The following is a 22,618-nucleotide window of genomic DNA, read 5'->3' on the forward strand; positions in this document are numbered from 1 at the left end:
AACACTAGCTAGCTAACGTCCCCAACGCTAATACGGCGATTAAGGCCGATAAAGTTGTCACAGTTGCGTAAGTCCCACCCTCCGGTTCTCCCATAGGTAAACACTGTTAACTCTATCAGCACTGTTGCAGTTGTTTGCACTGTTAGCACTGTTAGCTGCCAGTTGCCGGCTCAGCTGTCACCATCATGAGATCCGTTACGAGGCAATAGAAATTCTCCAAATCTCGCACCCTCAACCCTGTGGCGTAAAATATCACACAAAAAAGTCCTAAATTGCGTAATTATGACACGCAGAAACGCTGTGGCATTTCTTACGCCGTCCCGTGAGATCAGGTTGGTGAGGGATGAAGTGTTTGACATTGAAGATGTGCTTCTGCAGACACATATATCCTCATATAGACAAACTGTCATCATCATAAACCAAGGAACTAAAAATAAAAATGCACGCATGTATCTCACACACACTGACACACACACACACACACACACACACACACACACACACACACTCTGCCAAACCCTCTGGCGGGTTATCATTCATCCATGACCATTCATCCGGGGCATTTGGAGCCACTCAGCTCAGAAAAACGAATAAAAGCCTGACTATCAATCAGTCTTTCACTTCAGCTGCTCAGTACATCAATCAGATGAATTTCCCGCTTCTGATGGTGACCCCCCCGCTGTCATTCTCCACCCGGCCTCTATCCGCCATTTTGCCGTTCATCATGTCAAAGGAGAGCAGGATGGAGGAGGAAGGGGTTTGGATCAGTCTGGGGCTCATGAATCACTCGTCCATTCTTCTCACGGAGATGCTCTGCGATGGCTCTGCCCAGCTCAAACACACACACACTACTACTACTACTATTACTACTACTACTACTCCAGAGGCTTCCACTTCCTGTCTGACAGCTGGGCCATAGACCGTGGCCTGTATGTGCTCAACTGTAACATGAGGGCAGTCAAGCGAGCCTCCCAGTCACATAGTGTAGCGTCATCGTTAGCTACACGACCGACTCAATCACCCTGATGCTGTCGTCGTGTGCAGCCACGATGAACCTGCCCCACTTCTACAGCCACAGTGGTTGGTAGACAATGTAGAACGACGGCAGAGAGGCAGGAAAGCATAAAACACACAGAGACACGGAGACAAACACACGAACAGTTCACACATGATATGATACAGTCACATAGTGTCGCTATAGGTAGACTTCTTCTGCCCGTCTTTACAGCGGGATGAGCTTAAAAATGAGCTTTAGCATCAGGCTGAAAAGCAGTGTTTCACTGACCTCTCTGGTTAAAAGAATCCAGTTGGTTTCACATCTGACCAACTCAATAAGTCTGTTTCCATCTGCCTGTTTTGATGCACATTTTAAATTAAAACAAAAGAAACCTGATGGAACTTCCCCCAAAAAAGTGGAAATATTAGAAAATAATACAAAAAATAGGACGCATTGGAAACAGACTTATTAATTTAAGAATGATGTACAGGAAGGATTTGACTTTAACGTCTTCTTAAGACTCCACTCCACTGAATAGACGAAATGGCTGCAGATGAAAGACATCTGATTGGTGTGGATTTATGAAGAGACTTTAACGTTCCTCATATTAAATAAGGAAATAAATGCCATATTTCCAAAAAGTTCTCCATCGTTTAAGATTTGACTGGTGGTCTTTTAATATATAATATATAATATACTCTATGCGTTCCGCATCCGTGAACAGCTGCAGAATTGAGTGATGCATATGTAGTTCCCTTCATAATTAAGAGTGAGCGGCGGTCTCCAAAAGTTCCATGCAAGCTCATTTCCCGATTCCACGCTCCATTCCAGTTGGTGGATGTTGTTTGCCAGGGGTTCAATAACATTTGGTTGTCTTTGTATTCCTTTAAGAGACAAATTATATAAATGTGGGAACAGCCTCTTTTCAAAACAAGCATCCGTTTTGTTATCTTCTACTTGGGAAACCAGATGGAGGTGCATATACCACCAACTAAACTGGAGTGTGGAAAGTAACTGGAGGTAATTAGTGCCACCCACTGTTTATTTCTATGCCAATATTACCGTTGTAGATGGAAATCTTCCATTTTCTTTTGCTGATTTTCATGAAATTTGGGTAAACTTTGGGCAGAATTTGAATGGAAACATGGTCAGAAGTGTGCTCTGCTGCACCAGTAACCGAACCCAACAGTGATGTCATGGTGTACCGAATCACCCCAGAGTTCACTTCTACATCATCGAAGCAAAGTAAAAAAACAAAAACATCAGTGAAAAACACGATTTTCAGAGGGGTGTTAAGTTGCTCTTTAAAGACACACTGTGGAGATTTCTCGTCAATAAAGACAGTAATGTTTACATTCAGAATTTATCACATAAATGTATTTGTTTGCGTCCTTTAGGCCTAGAAACTAGAGAAAGCATTTCTTTACTTTTAAATCAGACTTTTTGCTTCCGTCCATGTTACCTCCACCTACTCTTAATCAGATTGGTAGCTGCCATTTAAAACATTGCTCCATAATGCCACAGTAGTGGTTAAAAAGCTCCACAGGGTGCCTTTAAACTTCCTGTTAATCCCACCAGCAGTGAGTTGTAGAATTTTTTTTACATTCAAATATTCGATCATATCCCAAAAACTGTTTCTGGACAGATTCTGTCTATAGGAGACAACAGTGACTGTTCACCATTTCAAGTCAGCTGCCTTAAGGCATTCAGGAAAATCACATCTTAATACCGAAATGTACTTTTTTTTTTTTTATTGTAGCAGAGATAAGGCATCACTCTCTTTGTGACCCCCCAAATACCTTTTCTGTGTATTGATCTACTATGTGTGTGTGTGTGTGTGTGTGTGTGTGTGTGTGTGTGTGTGTGTGTGTGTGTGTGTGTGTGTGTGTGTGTGTGTGTGTGTGTGTGCGCGTCTCTCACGTAACACAACTTGTTATAATTATCATTTACAGAATGTTACTCAAGAGCACTTCACGTAGTATGCAGGTACATCCACCCACTCGGAGAAACCGGCAGCTCCGAAGAGTATCTGTGCTGAGATGAGAAGTGTGTGTGTTTGTCTGTGTGTGGGTGTGTGTGTGCGTGTCTGTGTGTGTGTGTGTGTGTGTGTGTGTGTGTGTGTGCGCATGGGGGTTATTGCTCTCAATAATCTCAGAGGTCATTCTGTACTCCTGAAGTGAAGGCATAGTCATCCTTATTGCTGTCTCTTTCTGTCTCTCTTTCTCTCACACACACACACACACACACACACACACACACACACACACACACACACACACACTTTCTGTCCAATATGGTGAAGAGCATATTGCGATATCTAAATCTGTAACACAGAGAGACAGTCAGATCATGGATCATTGCAGGGCCTTTGGTCTCAGAGTCCTCTCATCAGGTCTGGTTCCTCCTCCTCACGTCACATCTGTCACACCTGCATGCCCGGCTTGTTCAGGTCCCCGTTCCCCTGGTTACCTCCTCCTCCTCCTCCTCCTCCTCCTCCTCCTCCACATCCTCCTCCCCCGCCGCCCATCCCCCCTATCGTCCTCGTCGTCGCTGTCCAGCTCCTCGCTCTTCCTCTTGCTGTAGCGCTCGTACAGCACCATGAGCACGCCCATCACCCAGGCCGACACCGTGCCGGCGGAGAAGATGACGAAGCCGATGGCGATGAAGAAGAGGTAGTCCCAGTAGCCCAGGCCCTGGTGGCAGTCCGCCCGCAGCTGCATGCCGACCTCCGCCAGCCGCTGGCCCGCCAGCTCCGCGGGGCTGTGGCACACCGTCTGGCCCTCGTCTGGAGGTGAAGGAGAGGAAGAGGAGGGAGGGAAAAGGGGGAGACGGAGAGGATTCGAGGAGATTAATGAGGAAAGATAAGGCATAAAAAGAAAAGCAGAGAATAATCAGTACATATGGATGAAGATGAAGGGCATAGTAACAGGAGAGGTGAGGGAGAAAAGGGATGTAATTACTCTACTGAGAAAAAGGTGTACAAACCCCCCACACACACACACACACACACACACACACACACACACACACACACACACACACACACACACACATGAGCAAACAGCCCTGAACAATGCAGCGATAACCTTTGTGATAAATGATCCCGTGAGACACTATAGATTTCCTCTGGGTAATGTAGGTCTTTGGTGTCTAGGACATGGCAACATTATTATGCTGCACACACACACACACGCGCACACACACGTGCACACACAGGTTACTAGACTCTGACGCATCAGCCCTCCCGCCCCCTCATGCACATCATTATACGACAACAAATCCCTGTGCAGCAGCAGAGAGATAAAGAGATGAGTGTTTTCCCTGACAAAACATCTGCCGTTCATAATGAGGAGTAAGATAATGAGGCGGTTTGACTTCAGACACATGGGGAGGCAGAAACACAACATACTGTAAAGTGTTTATTTGGGGCGTTTGATGCTTCGCCACAGAGAGGTCAGAGGTCAAAATCGCCTGGGTCGGGATTCAGCGTCTCGCTTATCGTACCGAGCCACATGTTTTGACTCCGCCGCAGCGACTTTGCAGCTTTAGCATATACGGACACCCTCACGTTTATTAATTAGTATGAATGCGTATGTGTCTAAGAGATAAGAGGAGCGCAGGATACGGTGCGCGCTGTTGTCTGTCGGTTAATCTGTCTTTATCTCTCGTTTCAGGATAATTCCCATGCTCCCTCGCTCCTAACCTCGCCGCGTTGCTTAATTGCACTCGCACCAAGCTGGGAACAATGATGAGAGAGTCGAAAGAGAGATTGACAGGCGGACTGAAAAAATGGGGATATGAGAGAGAGATGACATAATGCAAAAAAAATGAACGCAATGGAGGAACAATTTGGAACTATTTGCATCCAAACGCACTCAAAGATGCAGCGAGTCTGACCTCAGAAGATGAGAGAAAGGAAGGAAAGGAGAGGACAGTATCTGGCTGCAGTCCGGTTCACTGATGGATTAGTGCTGTTAACAATGTTAATTAAACCGCACTCATCTACCAATAAAGCCAAAGGTCTGAACATGGAAATGAGTGATGCGGGGATGACGACGAAAATATAGTTAGACAGGATCTATACGTCTGACTCATGCTTGCCAGGGCTTTGTTAGCAGTTAAAGGGGAAAAAGCTGCAGCTATAAATTGTGCAATTATTCTGAAACCAAGGATCCAGAGCCCAGCTTGGTGTCTGTACCTACAGAACATAACACAAATTGACTTAAATTAAAATTCTTATGCTCTTTATTCCCTTAATTTCCGCTGTAACCCCGAGATGACCCAGAGGCTCATTAGTCTGGTAATTAGATTACACGGACTCTGTGTTTTTGACAAGGCTTTTACAAGGTCTTAAGAGGAAAACGTCCACAACACATCTGCAGGGGTTTGATAAGGTTTTTGATCAATACTCAGATCAGACTTAACGATTGCCTCACCAGGGGGCTTTTGTCTGAGATTCAAGGAGACAAGCGTCACAGATGGAGAGAGGGCAACAGTGGATTGAATGAGGAGGAAGAAGAAACTAGATTTGTTTGAAATAGTTTACAGGCTAGAATCTGACGAAAGAGGCAGGAAAACAGGAGACGAGGACTCAGAGGAAACTGGAACAGAAGTACAAACGGATAGGAAGACAAGCTAACAAAGTGCAGAGGAACAGGGGTGTTTTATGTTGAGTAATGGGGAGGTGGGAACAGGTGAGCAGGAGGTCTGGTGACTGCAGGGCTGACGAGAGACAGGTGAACGTAATGAAGGCGGGGCAGAGAATCAGCAGAGGCGGGAAAACACAGACATGACACAAGGGGAGAGTGAACTAAACTGAACACCCAAAACCTTGAACACAAAATAAAGAGTAAGACTGTTAGAACAAGACGTGCTGATGCTTTTGATAATGGTTTGTGATTATAGACTGAATTTAAAGATGGATGACGAGAGCTCCCAGAAAGTGAAGCCTAAACAATCGCCCATGATATTAACCCCGCCTCCACTATGTAAGCGGATGGGACAAACTAAAAAGTCAAAGTATACGTCTAATAAATGAATCATCCCCCCCCCAAAAAAATGATTTGGGTAGTTTGTTCATGTTTTAATTTTTCCAATAACCTTGGTTTAAATTAGTTATTTGGCAAAAAATGCCAAAAAACGTGTTTGGTTTCATGATTGACAGCTGTGATCGTCTCTCGCTAACAAGCTCGGCACCTGGTTGGTTAGATTAAAGTTAAGGTTATGCATTGACCTTGAATGTTTAAGGTTAGGCATTGACCTTGAATGTTTAAGGTTAGGCATTGACCTTGAATGTTTATTGACCTTGAATGTTTAAGGTTATGCATTGACCTTGAATGTTTAAGGTTAGGCATTGACCTTGAATGGTTAAAATGACAGGCCTTGACCTCGGAAGGTTAAGGTCATGCTTTGACTAGAATGGTTGAAGTTAAGAAGGCCGTCGGGCAGTGAGTCTTGCAAGAGTTTTCACATGTTTTTGATTTTCAACTTTCAATGGGTTACCATTTAGACGCCACCATTTTCACTTTCTATTATGTGGGAGGAATTTGGGACGCGTCCTTCATCTATATAAACAGTTTGTGACATGATTTTGAGTTTGTGCAAATGCCCTGAGAAGTTAAATAAGGTCAGGTTAAAGCACACTGTCAACAGAATTACAGCGAGTGGATCAGGTCGCTGTTTTAGCGCATCTGTTTGTTTGTCAGCTTTCCCTGTCTGGGCAGAAATAGCAGGTGGGTTGTTGAGTTAGCAGGGAACAAATGCAAATGATTATCGTACACTGATACGCTAAGATTACTGTGCAGTTATCAGTTACGACAGATAAACGGAGGATGAACCAGGATCTGCGTGTAACACTCAGCAGACAGATATCTTAACCCAGTTTCCCTCAGTAGGAGGAGAGACATGCAGAGGCTTCCCCAAACTGTCACTTTCTATCCTCCCTCTCCTCGTCTCCACTCACTTTCAGCACACTTCTTCAAGTGAACTAATAATCATCAGAGAAGAGAGAAGCTCACACACATGAGTGTGCATTGGTAACCACCCTGAGAAACAACGACTGGTTTGCAGTCTTTGGTTTGTTAAAGCATTTCATTTTTGTTTGTTTGTTTGTTTGTTTTGCTTTTATTTTGAGTATCGCCCTATGCATTAATAAAATAAAGAATAAAAAAAAAAATATATATAAATTGAAAAAAAAATAGATATAATAATAATATATATATAATCATTAAAAATTGAAAAAAAATATATATATAATTAATAATAATATATATATAATCATGAAAACATCGTAATTATATATATGTATATAAATGACGATGTTTTTGTATTTTCTACTTTTTATATTTTTCTTTATTTGTCTTATTTTATTTGCATCAAATACTTTTATGTGTTCTGGTACGTTGCTCTCGTGTTACATTACATTGTGGAAAAAAATTCAAGAAAAAAAAACCATATTATAATGCTTAAATGTGTTTGTTTTGGGTGTTTTAGTATATGACAACATATGGATTTTTTCTTTTAAACTACAATAATTTTATTTTGTTTTCACTTTACTCCCATGATGCTTTCTCTCGCTGTAACCAGTCCGCTTTCTGGCTGGCTACCTGAAGCCGGCGCTGAGTTCACACTGAAATCATGATTTTCTCTCAATGGAAAACTATCGCCTTTACGCTTATGACAAACTTGTTTTTTCTTCGTGCTACTTTGTGTCGTTTTGAAGACGCCCTTGTTGAGAAGATCTTGAGGTGTATTGATAATGTCCAGTCACAGATGTGATCACCGTTACTTCCTTTTTGTTTCTCTCTCTATTTATTTTTTCTCTCTACGACGCCCGTCACTTCCATCCCTCCGTCACTCTCCATCACCATCTGTGACCTTCTGGCTGATCAGCTCCGTCTCATTACTCTGCCAAGCTTGCCTCAGGACAGGTGTGATGTTTATTTTGTGTGTGTGTGTGTATGTGTGTGTGTGTGTGTGTGTGTGTGTGTGTGTGTGTGTGTGTGTGTGTGTGTGTGTGTGTGTGTGTGTGTGTGTGTGTGTGTGTGTTAGCAGTGCGGTTGCTGCCTATTACCTCTTACAAACATAACATTCACAGCTGAATGGAGGAGCAGCGAGCTACAGACACAAACAACAGCAAACAGGTCCCTCGGGGTGTTTGGGCCTCAATCACTGTTTCCCTGCACTTTGCAACAATCCAGACTTTGTCCACAGTTCTTGGCTGCGTGCGTCTGCTTCCTGGTCTCCCCTCAAAGAAAAGTGTGATGAAAGCAAGAACAAACCTCTAAAACAACTTTCAACCGGAACTTGGCAGGTGGAGCTGAAGTTATAAAAAATGTTCAAGCCCGTTGAAAACCGGTCTCTCACCCAAAAGGTTGTTACTCCTCTTGTCGTTGTTGTTGTAGGAGCCAAAGAGGACAAGTTTAATTCCCTTATTATGGTTGGTATTTCTGCACCACGTGGCCAAACTATTGCCATTAAATTATTGATAAATTGGCGTCCGTTGATGGTGTCATAGTCCTTTTAGTACCAGCTGTGCACAGGGCATGAAACCATTAAATAACCAGGCTTTAAATAGGTTAAGTTACTTGTTCATTTGGCAAAGTGAAAGACATCTTTTTTTCTTTACTTTGGGTTGCAGCAGTTTATCCTATATTTGGATAAAAGGGCAGGTCAAGAAACACAAAAACTTTCACCCAGGAGACAGCTGTTCATGTAAATGTTGACTTATACGTCACGTAACTTCCGTACTTAATTAACGCCACTTACATTGTTATTTGAAACTAAACTACAATCTTTTCATAAACTCGACCAAGTATTTTTGTTTTTGTGTGTTTGTGTTTTTGTGCATGGTTGATCACATGTGTTGCTGGACATTCGTAGAAAAACGCACAAAAAATGATATTTACATTTTGTAAGAAATCATACAAACTGTTGTATGAGAATACGTTGCTATTGTTACAGTAGCCTGAGTAGGAACAAGTCATAAAGTCAGCAAAGTGACTCAGGGATGTTTACCTAAAGTTTTCTACTGTTAGTTAGCATTAGCCACCATAAGCTATTGGTCATACCAGACCAAGCAAGGCAATAGCAGTCGAACCATTTGTTGTTTTCGATTGTACAACGGTGCTTCTTACTGCTTATGAATTCATGTTAATATTTGCAAAAGGAAGATTGAATGTCAGATTCAAACTAAGTATATAATCTGTACGGAAAATCTATAAGGTACAAGGATTTTCTAGGAGGGAAAAGTCTCTGAATTTCAAACTGCAAATAATTTTTTTCCTTTGCCAAAGAGCATTCGGGGCTTCATTTGAGAGAGAATTCACAAATGCCTCGTATAAGCAGAGATAAGAGGAAATAATTTGAGCATTACTGAAGAACACAGGAAGAGGTGGCAGCCGGGATGATTCACTCTGCGTTCATTCTCGCTTCACCGTCTGTTTCTCTGTCACTCAGGGTTTTCTCTCTCAGGCTGGGAAACCACTCAGACATCGTTCTGGCAGAAAGCCGTTGACATTCTCCGTGTTTTTGCATGTTTTTTTTTTTAAGATGTACTTTTGTGTGGCGGTTTGTGAGCCACTTGTTCAAAGATGTAATTTGCTAAACGCGTGCAATTTTGTAAATCTGTCTTTAAAACGTTTTTAAGAGAGCGCAGACTTCTTAAATTGAGAGTTTGGACAGTGGCTATGCCAGTGTTTGCCAACTTGAGCTAGAATGTACCCTTATTTCAACTTCCCTTGGCACCACTTATCATATTCCATATGCATACAGACAATTACAACGCTCATAGACTTCCTTTAAGTCTAAAGCAACTCAGAATAGAGAGATAAAGGTGAACGTGTCCTCTCTGTCCCTGCAGCTTGAATGTGGAGTCTGATTCCAGCAGTTTCAGAAAATTGGTTGCAGCCTTGAAGAGTTCACACTTTTCTGCTTGCATGCTGCACTGCAGTTCCATAATCCTGCACCTTAAACACGCACTGCCTAGAAAATGCTGCAGCATAAGATGGATATGGGATGCCCCCCACTTTGCCCTCTTATGATGAGAGAGTCTGCTCTGAACATTAATCGTTGGCAGAGCATGTATTCCCTTAGTTAGATAGTTAATGTCTGACTGTAGTTGGACACGATGTCACTGTTGTTTGGTTCGTGTTTTCCCCTCCAGGACACAATGTACAACACGGTCGTGGATGGATTATTGTACGGACCTACTGGGCACAAACCCAGGGACAAAATGACTAAATGAAAAAAAGAGATGCGAACCAACATCGAAGAGGCTCATAATGACAACAAGGAAAGAAAACTACAAAATGATACCGAGACTACAAACAGATCAAAACAACTGCAACTAAAAGAGATGCAAAACGACTATGTTAAGGGACAAAACAACTACAACAGGACACTGAAGGTATGCAGAAACACAAAGCAACTACAGAGACTACAAATGACTAAAAAGAGATCAAAACAACTGCCAAGAGACTCGAAATAACTACAAAGACAAAATAACGTCAAAGTGACTCGAAATGACTCAAAAGAGACATAACATTACTAAGAAGAGAAACAACGTGACCACAAAGAGGCACACAGAGCAACTACACTGAGATCAATTCATTTCAAAACATACAAAAATAACTATTTAAATACCCAAACAATTATGAAAGGACACAGAACAATCACAGACACATGCGAAACGAGTACCAAAAGGTTCAAAACAACCCCAAAGATTACTTTAAAAAAAAAAAAAAACTACAGAGAATCCAAATAGCTTAAGACACACAAAACAACTATAAAGAGACCAAAATGACCAAAAAGAGAGGCAAAACCACTGACAGATGAGTAACGACTACAAAGACAGACAAAAAACTACACAGATATGTGAAACGAGTACCAAAAGGGGCAAAACAACAACAACAACAACAACAACATAAAACATAACTACAAAGAGACTCAAAATGACAAAAGAGACACAAAATGACTACAAAGAGTCACAAAGCAACTGCAAAAAGACTCAAAGCGACTTCTGGTGACACAAAACAACCACAAAGCAACACAAATGTTACACAAAAACATCTACAAAGAGACATAAAACATCTACAAAAAGACCCAAAATGACTTCAAAGTGACTCAAACCAATGACAAAGTGACGCAAAGCAACCACAAAGCAACACAAGACAACTAAAAAGAGTCACAAAAAAACTACCAAGACTTGCTAAACAACAACAAAAAGTGGCAAAACAACCAAAAATATTGATATAAAAAACAACTACAGTGAGACTCAATTGACCAAAAAGAATCAGAAAAACACAGCCAGATGTGCAACCGTAACAAAAAGACAAAACAACAACAACAAAAAGAGGCTTAACAACTGTAGTAGAGGTGCTGGGGCCCCCTGTTTGTGCCCAGGGGCCCATTGCCTCACAATCAGCCTACAAACATGGTGTTCATCTATCTGTCTTCACTGTGTTAAGACGCATTGTGTATCTGCTGTGTGTGATGTCACTGTGTTATGGCAATATAAACCAGGCTCTGTGACACACCACAGACCAGAGGCTGGGAGGATGGAAATAGTACGGAAGGAAATAAACAGCAGCTATCAGAGGAATATACACACTTACTACTGCCTCACAGATACATGGGGAAAAATATCAGAAGATATAAGCACTCAAACACTACACACAAGCAGAGCTCTCCAGGAAATGTGAATGGGGAATGTTTTTCTTTTGTATCTAAAGGAGAATGAACAAGCAGGTAATCCAGAGAGAACAGATGTTGGTGTTTATGTGTGTGTGTGTGTGTGTGTGTGTGTGTGTGTGTGTGTGTGTGTGTGTGTGTGTGTGTGTGTGTGTGTGTGTGTGTGTGTGTGTGTGTGTGTGTGTGTGTGTGTGTGTGTGTGTGAGCTGCAGCGATACGGCCTCCGTGTCAAATCCTCCGCTGGATGCTTTCCAAGCTCAGCGCTGACACACTGACAGAGAGCGGGGCTATAGTGTACATCGGGGGGGGGGGGGGGAGATGCCACTGAAGAAAAAAAAACATCAGTGACTCTTCTTATGAACTTCACTCCGTTTCCGCTCCGACTCTGAGGCTCCACACAACAAAGAAAGAGCAGCGAGCAGCGGAATAACAATCGTCTCTGAGGCTGTGAGCTGCAAGAACGCCGGCGGTCTCCATGGTTGTAAATAATAAATAAAAAAACTGGTTCAATTCATGCATTTCACGCACACGCATACATGTACACAGTATGTTCACATCACACACGTGCTGACGATCAGAGCTGCGAGGCAGAGAGCTCGGTCCTGTGAACTGGGAACAGAGCTATTTATAAGCAGATTAATTATGTCGATGCATATGGTAATCAGAGTGGTGGTGGTGGTGGTGGTGGTGGTCTGATGTAGAGGGGGAGGTGGAGCCTATACACACAGGAGCTCAAGCAATCGCTCCTGTGCAGGCGTTCTCCGTATCTGACCTTGACCTCTGACCTCCCTGTGGAGACTGGCGTCCTGAAAATAGCATCTGATGAGGTTGTATTTGTGAATGCATTTGATCATAATGGGAAGATTTGGTGGTTTTGCAGGTCAGAAGACGTCAGGAAGTTGAGGTTAAGACGGTAAAGCTTTGTGTGTACTGGTGTGAGGCGCCGTAGTGCGGCACTCCATCACGGCGTGCCAGCTACGTTCAAAGACATTTATGATCAGCGTCTTGTTCGTTGCAGTGTTCTCCGAAACGCCAGAGGGGGAACCAACTAAATATTCTGTGAAACGAGTGTTCCCTGCAAAACATCATAAACCAAAATCTGCAACGCCAAGAGGGAACTAACTGTAAAGTAATATCTCATATTCATGCACATATTTTATTGCCTTTGTTGCCTTAAGAAATAAGTCACATGGGTGACCCGATAGCAGAGTGCTAATAGGACGCATACCATCGGGCGCCAAATCATAGAGTTGCTGGTTTGATTCCTCGGTGGCCAGATGGTTTGTTCCATGTCATTTCCCGACTCTCTTTCTCCACGTTTCCTGTCTCTCTCCCCCATCATTATCAAATAAAGGCCTAAGAAGTCAAGTGTTAAATGTATTATAATGAAACAAAGGTTGAAAGGTTTAATAGCCTTTAAACAATTTGATCGGCAGGCAAAATATTATCATTTATTCATTATTATTATTTAAATGCTTTTAAAGTCATTAAAAACTAATTGGCCGTCTTTCTAATTAAATAATGAACTTCTAATTTGAGTTATTTGCTTTTATCTTATTGGTGCAGTCATGTTTGAAAATCCCTGCAGGTGCAACTGTGGACTAGTCAAGAAAAATCCAGAAGTGCACGACCAGGTGCTGCGACAACTAGCCTTTGTGCTTTGACCACAATACCTGATAATGACGTCTTTTAGTCCCGCACCCACACGGGAGACACAGCGGCAACACAAACCCGGGTTTAGGCCTCGATCAAGTTGACTTTAGGCCCGCATTGAAAGTAAACAAAGCCCTCTGGTTCATTTTTTTGGAGTCAGTCCAGCGACGCAGCAGGGAACCCAACACAGAGAGCTCTGTTAAAACAGCTTATTATCATCCGGCAAACAAGATTGAACAACATTTGCCTCCAATTTACGTGATTTGGAAAGGTACTAAATTGGCCAATCAAATACATAAAAGTGCACACTCTTGGTAGGTTCATATACTTCTGGAGTTTAACTTGCGATGGTTAAAGATTTTGGTCTCAACGTCAGCTTAAAAGTGAGGTAACCTTGGTTACAGTAATGTGTTAAATGTCAACTTTTAGTTTGTGTGGACATATTACAAAACTGAACCATATCTTACAGTCGACTGCTAATCGGACGCCTACGATCTTACACGTCATACGTTTAAGGCCTCCTCATCTCTGAGCGGATCTGAAGCACCTCGCCGTTTAAACGCACCATCCAGGGGTTTAGGCTCGGACTAAGAATAGCTGACCTTTTTCTCCATCACATCCACACAGAGGCCTGAACAACACACGCCTTCTGATTCCTCTCCTCTCAAATACGGCATTAGTCAGATTAACCGCCATCCTCCTTTCCATCATTTTCCTCCGTAAAATCACTTCTTCCTCTGGCGGAGGATGAGTGGAGAGAGAGAGAGAGAGCGAGTGAAGGTCAGATAGCAACAGCTCTCTCTCTCTCTCTCTCTCTCCCCTCTATCGCTCTTCTTATCAGTCGTCCTCTCTTTATCACCTCCCACTTTTCATTCCCACTCTGGCACGTTTAACATTTATTCTCCCTTCAGCCTTCATCACTCCATTTCCTTTCTTCTTCTTCTTCTTCTTCTTCTTCTTCTTCTTCTTCTTCTTCTACATCCTTCCATTACTCTCAGTTTTGCTCTGTCATCTTCACATTTTCCCCCCTTCTCTTTTCCAATTTTTTCTCTTGGCTTCGCATACTGGTTGGACACACACACACACACACACACACACACACACACACACACACACACACACACACACACACACACACACACACACACACACACACACACACACACACTCACACACACACACACACACTCGGTGTCACACACCTGAGCGACTTGCCTCTGTGCCTCAGGTGATCACATCACAAACACACCCACATCGCATTGGGCATCGCATCAATCTTGGTTTTCGGAGCTCACGCCGCCATAAAATGCACAGAGACGTAGAAAAACATACTCAGGGCCGCACCACACGAGCAGGCCGGCTGAATTCGATCCGCTTCTCGGGCGCCAGATGGGTCCGAGGGACTCGTTCCAGCTGATGAATAATGTATCATCTACCTGTATTAAATTGAATCGATGCCTCCTTGTCATAATGAATGTTTTAACGGATTTGAGTGACAGATCTGGGGCGCAGACGATCGGTGTTACTCCTTTGTACCTGTTTTTTGTCTTCTTCCTCATTCTCTTCATCTCTCTGTTGCAAAATGTCCGTCTTAATCTGTTTGTCCAGCTTCTATCTCGTCTTTTTGTCTTCTATTCTTTCGTCACGTGTCCGTCCTCTGATCTCATCTCTCAAGTCATCTACGAATCCATCTCATTAAGGATGAATCAAGTTAAATTGCCGATAAAATCCTCTCGTTCCTCCTCGTCTCTGAACCCCTGTGCTTCTCTTTTTCCTTTTTATGAATATTTAACTCTTGCCCCCTGCGTGGCCCTCCGCCTTGGCTCTTTGCCTCTGGGTTTGTGAGCTGTCCAGGCCGCCGACGAGCAGCCAAAAGAATACCTCCACTCCAATGCCAGCCACTTACATTCTGTGTGTTTAGCTGGAGCGCTTGTCAAAAAACGACCTACAGGGAGTACAGCAGGACGTTCGACAAGCTGGAATTCTATTACGACAAGAGAGGAAATGTAGGTGTACTCCACGAGCACGGAGAATTAAGGATGGAGAATAATGTGTTTAATGTAGAACTTTAACGCTAAATTACCTTCATCACGATCCAGGCATGGTCACATAAGACTGAATGACATCCAGTAGCATTTATCTACAAGGAGCTCTTTCACATGTGAGTATTCAAAGACAAACTTTGCATTAACAAAACTCCAAAGACTCCAAATCGTCTGCATCCAAACAAACCTCAAAGTGATTAAAGGCTAAATAATTGAATCTGCCAAGGGGATCTGGTCATGGAAATCTTGACGACATGTGCCAAACACAGACAAACAGTACTGACAAGTATTAAAACTGATGAACTTCTTTTCCTTTTTCTCTTTCCCTTAATAATAAAAGCTGCGTTATTATTGTTTTTGTTGCCATTTGGGTGCTGAACTCTGCAAACAAGCTTAAAGTCTAACATTTGACATTATGACCTTGTGAACTATTGCCTGAATGCAAAGAGTCCAGGAGACACATATCAAACATTCTCATTCATTTGAAGTTTTGTTTTTGGCCGTTTGGCAAATACAAGTAGAATATCCACTCTCTTTTAGCTCTGTTTTTGGTCTCCACCAACTCCTGAGGGATATATTTGTCTCTTTAGCTGCTAAATGCTCCACTATGTTCACCAGCTATTCTCTCACTGTGCTTCAGTCTGCTATGTGGTGCTGAGCAGAGGGTGTACAGTGGCTTTGAAGAGCTTTATACTCTGAAAACAGCTGCCTGCTGAGGAGGGAAACAGCGCAATGAGTGTGGTGAGAGAACCAGTCGACAGACAAAACATGAGCTGCAAGGAGAGCTGGAGATTCAGGTGATAATTCTCTGTAGTTTTCACATTGTCATTTGATAGATTGTTATAATAATAAAATATTGATTATAGCCAGTGGGCGATTTGTTCATTTATAACAAGGAGGACGGACCTGGTTTGATTCATTCTCAGAGGATTGGTGAACAACACTTCTGGCTCTATATTTTTTTATTTTAGATAAATTGTATAATATTATAGATCCAAGAAGAAACTGACAGAAAAAGTCGTAATTACAAATCCTTCTGCCACTTGGACAGTGCCATGGATTTGTCATCACAGTTACGCTACTACTATTTCACTATGAGCGACAAAAGCAACAAAAGCGACAAAATGGCCAAGCGTGGCCAGCTATATAGTGTTAAGTCGCTTTTGAAGTGTTGCTCAAGCATAGTTATGTCGTCAAATAGAACTGGAAACAGGACGGAACAGAACAGGTCGAAACAAGAATATTAGGTTGGTTAAAGCTCCGCTGTCATTGGACCACAGCGACAATTTTCTCGCGTTTGTTTGTAGCATCCATTGAAAAAACTTGCATCCTGTTGCTGTTTTGCTAGTAGTGTGAACACAGAATAAGTCTTGCATAGTCAGAAATATCTCCACAACGCTGTATCAGCGCTAAAAGCACAAATTAGCATTCTGGTTTTGGAGAAATAAACTGTCTAGTTTGTATTTATTTAAACCAATCACAGTCGTCTTGGGTGACACCAAGCACAGGATGCATCAAAAGCAACCTTGCAAAATAGATAGAACAAACATAAAACCAGCACGCCAAGAAACACTGACCTCCACCAGCTCAGACAGAGTGTTCTGGATGTCATTCTGAAATGTGTGCACTCTGTCTATCTCTTTTGATTTCTCACTTTGTCCCTCACACGACTTAAATGCACCCGCTAAGCTCGCTGCTTCTCAGAAGAGCCACGCGATGACTTTGAAAGCTGACAAAGTCAAGCAACGACGTCAACCTTTCTCAGTGACACATGCCAGACAAAGAGAAACAAACACTACAGCAAACAAAAGAAAAAATGCTGTAATTACACATTCAAACTGGACTCAGAACAGAAAGTACATAAACACAAACAATCAGAGGATTTCTCCAGCAATAACCAATGTGCTTATTAAAACCCAGGATATCACCAGTGATATTAAAGGGCCCTTAATGAGTTACAGTGTGAAGACGGGTTGTATACACACACACACACACACACACACACACACACACACACACACACACACACACACACACACACACACACACACACACACACACACACACACAAACATGCACCTGATTCAAATTCACACTGAGAGGTAGCGACAGCTGGAATCTCTGTACATTAGACTCACAGCCCTGCAGTCAGAGTGGAGGGCATTCATGACCACGGAAACACACTACATACCCTCTCACACACACAACACACACACACACACACACACACACACACACACACACACACACACACACACACACACACACACACACACACACACACACACACACACACACACACACACACACTTGACCCCATTCACTCTGTTTAACTGGTTACTGGAATTGTTTATGAGTGCCATATCGCACATCGATACATGATTTATTGTGCGTCTGAGAGGCGGCGCGAGTGCTACGGTGAAGTGTGTTCCTGAGAGATTACAGTCTAAACTGCTCTGGTCACATTTAGAACTTTTAAAGTGTATTGTGATGGTAAAAAAAACAGCTGTGATTTTATAGTTTATTAGGCAACCTCCAGTTCTGAAAAGTGAAGCCAATGCTGAAGTGCCTTAAACTTACATTCTCTCTACTGTCCATCAGGGGGCGACTCCTCTGGTTGTATAGAAGTCTATGAGAAAATGACTCTACTTCTCTCTTGATTTATTCCCTCAGTAAACATTGTAAACATGAGTTTATGGTCTCAATCTCTAGTTTCAAGTCTTCTTCAATACAGCATGATGTTCATTTAGTAAATGATGCTCCATTTAGAGTCAAACAGACCATAAAGTATGATTGACAGGTCGCTACCACGGCTTTCAAAGTTTGTTTTCAGTTCATGAAAGCTAATCGAACCTTTTCTGTCACCTATAATGTAATATTCAGCGTCAAGTTTTGTGCTCCACCCTCTCGTGTCACCTCTGGTTGCAAACAAAACAGGATGGCGACGGCCAAAATGACAAACTCGAGGCTTCAAAACCGTAGTCGACAAACCAGTGGGGGATTTCACAATGACTACGTCCACTTCTTATATACACAGATTCGAACCAGGACAAGCGAAACAATAACTTGTGTCACTTACGATTCAAAAGCCCTTCTCTCAGAACATTTTCCTTTTTTGCAGAAATGTGTTTGTGTAAGTATCTGGGCTTTTTGCTGGGATGAACAACAGAGCAGAGTGCGTACAGTGAATGTGTGTGCGTGTGTTCCAGTTCTTGAGTGTACTTCAGTGTGTGTGTGTGTGTGTGTGTGTGTGTGTGTGTGTGTGTGTGAAAGTTAAGGTGGATAACAACTTTGGGGAGCTGCTGTCTTCAAGTGGCCTCTTAAGCTCCTCGTCTCCGAACAGTAATCTCATTCCTGTTTCCCACAAGCCTCGACCTTAGGGTCCCCCCTTACCTCCAGATCACACACTGACTCACACATACTTGACTGGAGTGAGTCACACACACACACACACACACACACACACACACACACACACACACACACACACACACACACACACACACACACACACACACACATCGAACACGCTGTCCTTAACGGGAGCAGAGGAGTCCAGCTTTTTTGAGCACCATCATTAACCATCTGGACTGAAGGGCCAAAGCGTACGAAAGGCGCATGCCGTGTGTGTGTGTGTGTGTGTGTGTGTGTGTGTGTGTGTGTGTGTGTGTGTGTGTGTGTGTGTGTGTGTGTGTGTGTGTGTACAAGTGTGCAAATAGGAGAGGCTAGCCAGGAAAAGAAGTAAAAAACAGGTAAAAAAGGACACAATCATCCTCTCAGCATTATCTCTGCCTTCAGGGCCCTGAGAGGCAACACGGCTCAGCGCACACATCAATGGGATGTTCGAGACCAGTTCACCTTCTTATAGGACCGAGCTCAAATTAACAATTACCAGTAAAGCATCATCCTCCTGTTTAAGAAACCGAAGGCTAAGGTGGCTGCTTCAAAATAACACAAGTGTACTGAATCGAGACACATTATTGAGGCGTGAAGGGCGGACTGAAAACATCAGATTGCTCTGTCTCTGAGGTCAAACCATTAGAACTGGAGTCCCAGTGTGTGTGTGTGTGTGTGTGTGTGTGTGTGTGTCTGCATCTGTGGGAGTGCAACGTTAAAAAACGGGGGTGTAAATACATATCTACAAACTAAAGGGGGAGAGCCTTTAGTGGCCCCTCCATCACTAAGTTGACCAGGTGCCCACAAACGAATTATCTAAAATGAGCTGCTGTGACAATAACAAATGAAGAGACCTTGGAGAGACTTTGGCTCCTTTAGTCGGAGCAGAGGAACCGTTTTGTTTTTGCTGGCCAGAGAGAGGATCCCGCTTCCAGAGCCAAACTGACAAGAGACCACCTGAACAGGACCAGGCCTCGGCTTACAGGCAACATTTTGGGATGTTTGTTTTGCCACTGACAAAAGTCTTTAAAGGTCAAATACAAAACCACAGTACCAAAAGACACAAAATGGTTTTTCTTTATTTTTATTTTTTCCTACATTGTAGATTAATATTGAAGACATCCAAACTATGAAGGAACACATATGGAATTATGTGGTAAACAAACAAATGCTCAACAAACCAGAATATGTTTTATGTTTTACATTCTTCAAAGTAGTTGAATGAGAAGGTGTGTCCAGACTTTAGACTGGTACTGTATATCATTTAAAAAAACTATTTAACATGTGAACATAACGTTTTTTTGTGTGACATCAAATAAATTACTAAATGCAAAATAAACACCACACATTTTCAATCATAGCCTACAATTATAGTTATAATGGTTTTCTGTCTGTATATAGAACATTTCAGTTATTGTGGATTCTTTACTGTTTTTATTGCTTATTTATAATACTTGTTTTTTTTTATCTTGTTTTCCTTTTACTATGTCTCGTGTTTGCACTATAACATACAGTACCAGTCAAAAGTTTCACCTTCTCATTCAATAGTTTTTCTTTATTTTTTTTTTCTACATTGTAGATTAATATTGTTTGGAATTATGGTAAACAAACAAATGCTCAACAAACCAGAATATGTTTTATATTTTACATTCTTCAAAGTAGTTGAATGAGAAGGTGTGTCCAAACTTTTTCTGTATGTAGAATTGATTTATACAGAATTCAGTAAATAGGAATTGATCACATTTAACAAGTGTTTTATTCACTGGATTTCATGAAATAAAATAGTATTTTGGGAGGTTATTGCATTTATTCTTCTGTCAATACATATAGCCCAATAAGACTTGTCTTTCCTCTCTGAGGTTGTCAGGAAGTCATAAAGGCGTACTGCAGATAATAAAGATACATATAAGTAGAGTATGGATTTAATGTGTTAAAAAAAAATACCACAACCAAAACCATAAACATTCTTCAAAGCAGTTGAATGAGAAGGTGTGTCCAAACTTTTGACTGGTACTGTATATCATTTAACAATTTAACATGTGAAACATGTGTTTTATATTTTAGATTCCTCATTCAACTACTTTGAAGAATGTAAAATATAAAACATATTCTGGTTTGTTGAGCATTTGTTTGTTTACCACATAATTCCATATGTGTTCCTTCATAGTTTGATGTCTTCAATATTAATCTACAATGTAGAAAAAAATAAAAAATAAAGAAAAAACTATTGAATAATGTGTGTCCAAACTTTTGAAATACCACAATCAAAACCATAAACATATAGTACCAGTCTAAAGTCTGGACACACCTTCCAAACTACTTTGACTGGCAATATAAAACAGTATATGAGACATTTTATTTTATGACTTAATTCCATATGTGTTCCTTCATAGTTTGATGTCTTCAATATTAATCTACAATGTAGAAAAAATAAAAATAAAGAAAAAACTATTGAATGAGAAGGTGTGTCCAAACTTTTGACTGGTACTGTATATCATCTTATTTTATGACAGCTAAGTGTGTGTGTGTGTGTGTGTGTGTGTGTGTGTGTGTGTGTGTGTGTGTGTGTGTGTGTGTGTGTGTGTGTGTGTGTGTGTGTGGTGTGTGTGTGTGTGTGTGTGTCTTCCTCCATCCTCACCTTGGAACTTGAAGCCCTCTATCTGCACCCACAGACAGAGGTCCTCGGTGTCACAGTCGCAGCTCCACGGGTTCCCACTGAGCCCCAGAGACCGCAGGGCCGGCAGGGCGATCAGGCTGCTGATGTTCAGAGCCGTCAGGTTGTTCCTGCTCACATCCAGAACCTGCAGAGCCATGTTCTCCGAGAAGGCGTCCGGGTGGACCTCCCCGAGGCCAGGGTTGTCCGTCAGCCGCAGCATCACCAGGGACGCCAGAGGCCCGAAGGTCCGGTCCTCTATCTGCAGCAGGGTGTTGAAGGACAGGTCCAGGTAGGCCAGCTTCCTCAGATTCCCAAAGGTGGACTCTGAGATCTCAGTCAAGGAGTTGTTGCTGCAGTCCAGGTACACCAGGTCGGACAGGTAGTTGAGCTGCAGTGCAGGAAGGTCTCCGATGCGGTTGTTGGAGATGATGAGCTGCCTGGTGGCCAGAGGCAGGTCGTTGGGGAACAAGGTGAGCTCCTGCCCGGCGCACTGGACCACCAGCTGGTCGTCGCACACACACCTGTCCGGGCAGCCTGCAGTGAGAGCCGGGGACGGGGTCACCCCCATCACGAAGACAAAGAGGAACAGGAGCCGGAGGGACTGAGCGCTTGGCTCGGGCAGGAGACGCATGACGAGGCCGCCCAGCGCGTCATGGACTCGGGCTGAGCTGGACCAGGACTCCCCGGCGCTCTCCGGGCATCCTGCATGGAGGAGGTGATGGAGGAGGTGGAGGAGGTCTGGCTGTCTCTGCCTGGAAGCCTGGCTGCTGTTTGTATCCAGCCTCTCTCTTCTCTCTCTCTCTGTCTGTCTATCGGTCAGTCATCCAGACGCGTAATTACGCACGGAGAGCCTCCAGAAGGTGATGGAGGAGGTGATGGAGGAGGTGGAGGTGGAGGAGAGGATTGCGCAGCTTACCGGACCTTGTCCCGCATGTGAAGACCACAGAGAGCACGTGGATGGTGTCGGTGACTCATCTTTGTTTATTTTAGTTTCCAAACAAACGCCATGACCCCAAAAAATAAGAATAAAAAAAAAAAATTAGAATAGAAGAAGAATCCTGGATGGAGAAGGACTGATAATCCTGTGTGTGTGTGTGTGTGTGTGTGTGTGTGTGTGTGTGTGTGTGTGTGTGTGTGTGTGTGTGTGTGTGTGTATCGGCACACAAGACGCGTGATGGAGAG

General features: G+C 42.7%; 1 protein-coding gene across 1 annotated transcript; it reads right to left on the reverse strand.

Annotated features, from left to right (window-relative positions):
* Positions 1 to 642: 642 nt before the first annotated feature.
* On the reverse strand, positions 643 to 22,067 carry LOC129094768 (leucine-rich repeat-containing protein 52-like). The gene is made up of 3 exons (XM_054603028.1): positions 21,419 to 22,067; positions 3,503 to 3,782; positions 643 to 769 (listed from the first exon to the last, which is right to left on the reverse strand). Exons 1-3 carry the CDS (start codon positions 22,065 to 22,067, stop codon positions 643 to 645), a joined length of 1,056 nt encoding a protein of 351 aa, XP_054459003.1.
* Between the last annotated feature and the right edge of the window lie 551 nt (positions 22,068 to 22,618).

Source organism: Anoplopoma fimbria, chromosome 8 (genome assembly GCF_027596085.1).
Source record: "Anoplopoma fimbria isolate UVic2021 breed Golden Eagle Sablefish chromosome 8, Afim_UVic_2022, whole genome shotgun sequence".
Classification (NCBI taxonomy): domain Eukaryota; kingdom Metazoa; phylum Chordata; class Actinopteri; order Perciformes; family Anoplopomatidae; genus Anoplopoma; species Anoplopoma fimbria.